Here is a 6,406-nt window from a genome sequence, read left to right as displayed (position 1 = left end):
CATCACTTGAGGATTAACAAGTGGTCTCTTTGTACTTAGTAGTTTTCTGGCCATAGCACCCTGCCCCACTTCGCAGTCCAGGAGCCAAAGGTAAGAAGTAGTAGTACAGACTCCACACAGCACAGCAGAAAGCCGCCTTTGGTGGGAAGCGTTATGAACACAAACCTTAGATCCAGCTCTCACCCGTCTCTTGGCCACCTCCTTTAGGAGAGGTACAGTGACACTTCACTCTGTTTCCAAGCAGCATACACACATATTTGGACATAGTATTGAATAAGTGACAAATATTTGGTTTAGAGTTCCTTCAGTAGGGAAGGAATGTATAAGGAACACACAAAATTACTCAAAAAGAGAAAGTCTACCATGGCTAGGAACAGAAGCAGGCTTATTATTTCATAATAACATCTGTGTTAACATTGAGCTCTAAACATTGTTTCGGTCATGATGCTCCATCAACCCTGGTCTGATAAATCTGCCCATGACATCTTCCATATCATATCCCCAATTAAAGCCAGATGCACAGTATAAGGTAGGAAGGGGAGAATGATGACCTAACTGGAAGGAAAACCACTATCACCACCACCACTCAAAAGCACCATAAGAGTTTAAGAAAACTGCCTGTCAGAAACCATACTGAAGACAAAAATAAAAGATTGTTTGTTTAAGAATACTGATGGTGCAAGTTAGATGTAACAGCATCCCTTACAGATATTGGCCAAAAACTTAACACACAAGTATCAGAGCAAAGCAAAAAGTTACCTTCCAAAAGTGAGATGTCAACAGCCAGCATTTATCCTGTGTTAAGCAGTGTGTTTGTGGCAGTGGAGTTTTACAGCTTGTCAGAATTACCAAATTTCACCTCAGGCTGTTAGTCAGCAGCATCTTCACTTGATAAATAAACACTTCACAGAGTTGAAATGCAGAAATATTTATTTTTATTTCCTTCATTGGTTTTCAAAATTGTTTTGGTTTTATAAAACATAAAAATAGCCAAGACTACGCAAACATTTGAATTCCAATGTAACAAACTACTGCTCTAACAGCTGACTTGGATTTGTGTACCTTAATTGCACACATGTATGAAATTATGCTAGAGTAGTGCATTACAATCACACACAAATCTTAGTGCAAACCTTGTTGTGCTTGTATTTTACATTTATCCATGTTTCCAAAAATCAGCAATGAATGCTAATGAAAAAACAACTCTGTTAAGGATAGCAAAAGACTTATGCTGTAATAAGGCTTATTTCTGCTGATTTCTCAAACAAAAGGTAACTAGTTATTCTGTAATTTATCTGGGAATTAGGTTTTTATCCCTGAACAAATACCTATCCTGCGCCACACAGCTCTGTTGGTGTATATAAATACTTCCAATTGCTGCAAAGCATCAGGCAAAAACATTCTACCTGACCTATTTTGCTATTCAGTGGCTCATACATAAAGCACAGAAAACTGAAAGGTTATGTCAGAAGCTCTTCTGCTTATAGAGGACCTGGCACATTTTTAAAAATGCATTTAAAATACATGTTCATTACATGGAAACAAGTGGCTAGTACAGGTGCAGTGTTTACCTGACTGTTAGGATAGCTCAGCCTCCTGAATGGTTTTGATTTTAGGTCTCTAGTGTTCTTGCCAGAGTTGGGATCTGTTCACTGACAAGGCTGGCACCACTCTGGAATTGTGTTAATGTAGCCACGGTGACAGTTGCTGAATTAACTGCATCCACACTTTCCGTGCAGAACCACCACATGCAGAATTAATCTCAGGACCTTGTATTATTTGGTCTTCCTTTGTGTGGAGTTCTGACTTGTAACTGATAAAAGTACATCTCAGAACTGGCTGCAGATACAGAAAAAAAACTCAACATTTGGATGCCTTACCCATTAATATTAGGAAAAATGCAAGATGTGATGCCAGCTACACAACCGTAGGGGCTGGGGTGGTTTTTTCGGTGGCTGTTTTTTCTTTTTTTTTTTTTTTTTTTTTTTTTTCAAATGGATTAAGTGATCCTTCTGAGGGAATACAAGATACTTAGAGGCTTTTTCAAGCCTGCCAAATCCTTGTGGAATTGACAACTGCAAAACACACTGCAGACAGCAAACATGCTGTCAATAAGAAAACCTTAGCTCCTTGGTGAAGGAGAGTCTCATTTTTGGCAAAGTCAGTCTTAAATAAGTTACATATAGTTACTATTTCTGGTTAAGGCTCTTTTTGGAAATTGTAGGTCACCATAAAAACAGTATGCAACACAACTTGACAGTAAGGCAGTGTTCCATTTCTTCAGTGTTCCTATGGCAAGTACCCTTTTTTGTACAGGTTAATGATTGCACAGTTTCCTTCCCTATGTTTGCTGTAGTCAGATTACAGATATGAAGGCCAACAGTAGACATCAGACATGTGCCACTTTCCTCACTCCTTCTCAGTTACATTTTGTTATTGGCATAGAGTTCATCTATCTGTGACTGGAAATATTTTCGCAGTTCTGGTCTCTTTGCCTTCAGTGTTGGTGTCAGCAGGCCGTTTTCAATAGAAAACATTTCGGGGTGCACGACGATGTCTTTGACCTGCCAAGTAAACAGTTACTAGCCAAGCAACATTCCTGGGAATAGACAGGGCTGTTAAAAAGATCGCCCAAACATCAGAGAATCATAAAATTGTTCTGGTTCGAAAAGACCTCTAAGATCATCGAGTCCAACCGTTAACCTGACACTGCCAAGTCCACCACTAAACCATGTCCTTAAGTGCCATATCTACACATCTTTTAAACACCTCCAGGGATGGTGACTCCACCACTTCCCTTGGCAGCCTGTTCCAATGTTGGACAATCCTTTCTGTGAAGAATTTTTTCCTAATATCCAATCTAAACCTCCCCTGGCACAACTTGAGGCCATTTCCTCTTGTCCTATCACTTGTTACTTGGGAGACCAACCCCCCCTCACTACAGCCTCCTTTCTAGTGGTTGTAGAGACCAATAGGTCTCCCCTCAGCCTTCTCTTCTCTAGGCTAAACAGCCTCGAATCCCTCAGCCACTCCTCTTGTGCTCAAGACCCTTCACCAGCTTTACTGCCCTTCTCTGAACTTGCTCCAGCACCTCAATGACTTCCTTGTAGCGAGGAGCCCAAAACTGAATGCAGTAGTTGAGGTGTGCCTCATAACAAAGCCCATCCCTTTAAGAAATTTCCAGATTCCATTTTCTGCAGTCATATTATATTGGTATTGAAAAGTTTAAAGAATTGTGTGTTCAGTTCTTATTGGCATCCTACCTGTTCAAATGACTTCAAACCGGATTCTTTCCCAACCCTCACCATGTCTTCCAGGATGTGTTTTTTGACGTCCTGTGGATACAGGAATACACTGTATAGCTTGCAAACATTGATGTAAAACAGCTAACTGTTTAGTCAGATATGACTCACCTTGTTTTTGCATAGCTCTTCATATGAGCCTTCAAATCCCTTTCTCTTGGCCCAGCTGTGCAAAATCTCAGGATCAGGTACCACAATAGCTACTAAGAAGGCCTAAAAAGGAATTTTTGTCAAGCTTTAGTTTTTTTTCTTTTAAAATTAGCAGTAGTTCCTACACATTTCTTACTCGTCGTTAGGTTTTGGACAGCAGTTCTGGTTCTGCTGTAAAGTCAGCATCTTTCTGCTACTTGAATACAGGAGTGCAGTTCAGAAGCTTGTGTTTGAGAGAATTACTCTTGTTAAGACCCACATTTCAATATCCAGTTGCAAAAAAACTGGACATCTTGGGTTTTGTGTGTTTATTTTTTTTTTCTTCCTTTGTAGTGGTTTGTTGTGTTTTGTAAGTGAGTTCCAGTCCCCTGCCTGCTGCCACTGTTAGCAAATTACATAGAGTCATAAATACTCAGTTAAATTAATCCAGCTCTACTACCTGGTCTGAAACTAAATCCAGAAACATGTTACATAACTGCTGGAGTTACAAGTGCATTCAGAACCAAAATGTGTAATGTTAATTTTAACATTTCAGTCCTAAAGTTTGAGGTGAAGGGAAGAAGGAAAAGAAGACTCTTTTCTGCAATCTCATCTTGCCTTACTTTTTAAAATTACCTGAAGAATGCTTACCTGCAAGCTCTCTCCATGAACAAACACCTGAGCAAGTGCTTCACAACTCAGATACACATTTTCTATTTTCTCTGGTGCTATGTATTCTCCCTGGGCTAGTTTAAATATATGTTTTTTCCGGTCAATGATCTTCAATGTACCATTCTGTTGACAGAAATAACTTCCACTCAGATGAGGCACTTCAAGTGAAAAACCAATCTACACAGCTTAAGCATGCCACACTAGTACAGTAAAATAGTGCCTCAGGATTGGCACTGCTAACACTTTTTTAGTTCTAGAAACACATTAATTACTCTCCTCCTAAAATTACTTGTCTTTCAGTTAATTCATTCTGTTCAATACCAAATATTTTTTTAGTTTGTTTGTTAAATGATAGTTGTTTGATAATGACTATGGAAGTACATTTCAGCCATAGGTTCACTTACTGGTAGCCATTTCCCAATATCTCCTGTGTGAAGCCAGCCATCTTTGTCCAGTGCTTCTGCTGTTTTTTCTGGATCTTTCAAATAGCCACGAAATACATTTGGCCCTTTCACACACACCTGAAAACAGGGATTTGTCAAGGTATACTACTACAAAGGCAAGTTAACAGACACTATTGGCAATGAATGCTTTCTCCAACGATTATTGATAAACCCAACCAAAAAGACAAGATGGAGTATATGCATTAAGTACAGAAATCTCTACTCGAGCTTTCTGGAGACCTAACATTTTCCATTGGTATAAAGTATCATAAGAAGCAACTGGAAGCATCTGTTCTTTTCCAGTCTAGCAGCAGTGTTCCTACCTGCTATTTGAATAATCCAATTTATCAGAGGAAATTTATTTTTATTTATCTGAAGAAATTCTGCCCGATCCAGAAATATCACCCCTCAGCCTGACAACATGTTCGTTGCAGCTCTGGTAAGCAGCAGGGGCATTGTGCTAGAACTAGTGATGACAAAGGTGTGTATCAAGCAGTCACATGCTTATTGTAGAAAAGTAAACCAGTTAATAGCTTTGGGCTTAGAGTACTCAAGACTTCTCTATAAAGGACATCTGCAATTTCTTTGAATCAAAGGTTGTTGGGATTTGTGTAACAAGTAGAAAACTAAGAACTTCTCTGGGTATAACTGGATGCATGGGGATTATTTGGATCAAGAAACATGCTTACAAGGTATAAGAAAAAGTACCAACAAGATTAAAGGTTTATAGATAAAGAGGTTGTAAGAGAGCCAGGTCAGACCTTACAAGCTAAATTAAAACAATTAGTTGAGTATCTGTCAGTAAGAGAACAAAATTAAAGCAACTAGTCAGGAACATGGAGTAGAGCCTCAACTATCCAGAGATGATCCCAGATCATGTATTTTCAGTGCTTCCCTCAGCATAAAATATAGGAATGCTGGTAAACTACAGTACAATGAACAGCAGATGTTGTCAATATGAGGGAGGTCAGAGTATTAGTGAGGGTTCTAATGAGCTTGTAGAGACAGTACTAAACTCATGACCAAAACAAGGTCATGTTTTAAAAACCATGTAATTTCTGCTGTAAAACAGAGCTTCTCTGGAAGGATGTGAGTAGAGGAGAACTCTGCATGTCCCAGTCAAGTCAAAGGCTGACTGATCAAACATTTCATTTTTCACAGCTCCTACAATCACAGGATGGCAGTAGGTGACACTTTTTCCCAGTAGAGACAGCAAACCATTTATCTGTTTCCTGCTAACTGGCACTAAGACCTCATCTGCATATAAACATTTATAATTCTATTCACAAATTTATCCTTCTTGAACATGGATGACGGGCAGAAGTGAAAAGCAAGGGCTGACAGAATGGAGAATGTTGAAAGGTTACTCTCAGGAAGGAGGACTAGAAGTGTTTAATCAGGCTGAAAAGCACACAGACAATGATGAGAAAGATGTATTTTAGGCAAAGGATAATGAAACCCACTTCTATAGCTATGGGCTCCTGTTCTGTGAAACACATTACAATACTTATTTAGTAAATTCGAAATAGTTCACACTGATGAAGTTAAGACTGAAAGAGTAAGATGGTAGCTGCTATATTAAGGGGCTACCATACTTATTCAAGTCCAAAGTAATTCCTAATGCAGAAAACTTTCACAGTAAGTGCAAGCAAAACATTTTAGAAGTTTCTCTTAAAAACTACTTAACTCTCTCATTACGAAAATTTATACTCAGTTCCTCTAGCAGACCAAGCTTTAAAATCGTATTTGAAGTGAAGCAAAAATTGCAGATGAAGGCTAAACATGTGGTCGTATGCAAGACAGGAAAGAATCTTGACATTGCTTTCAACTTGCAAATAGTTTCCCACCACCAAGCCCAAT

General features: G+C 38.9%; 1 protein-coding gene across 3 annotated transcripts in view; it reads right to left on the bottom strand.

Annotated features, from left to right (window-relative positions):
* Positions 1-912: 912 nt before the first annotated feature.
* ACSL1 (acyl-CoA synthetase long chain family member 1) overlaps positions 913-6,406 on the bottom strand; it is a 41,475-nt gene continuing 35,981 nt past the window's right edge. For all 3 annotated transcript variants that reach the window (XM_065836091.2, XM_065836092.2, XM_065836093.2), the window contains 5 exons: positions 4,508-4,624; positions 4,083-4,226; positions 3,414-3,515; positions 3,264-3,335; positions 913-2,564 (listed from right to left, as the gene is read on the bottom strand). In XM_065836091.2, the coding sequence (XP_065692163.1) occupies positions 2,424-2,564; positions 3,264-3,335; positions 3,414-3,515; positions 4,083-4,226; positions 4,508-4,624 (576 nt within the window). In that variant the 3' untranslated portion in view covers positions 913-2,423. The remainder of the gene's footprint in view (positions 2,565-3,263; positions 3,336-3,413; positions 3,516-4,082; positions 4,227-4,507; positions 4,625-6,406) is intronic.

This window comes from Patagioenas fasciata, chromosome 4 (assembly GCF_037038585.1).
Source record: "Patagioenas fasciata isolate bPatFas1 chromosome 4, bPatFas1.hap1, whole genome shotgun sequence".
Lineage (NCBI taxonomy): Eukaryota > Metazoa > Chordata > Aves > Columbiformes > Columbidae > Patagioenas > Patagioenas fasciata.
This window is presented reverse-complemented; position numbering and strand designations above follow the sequence as displayed.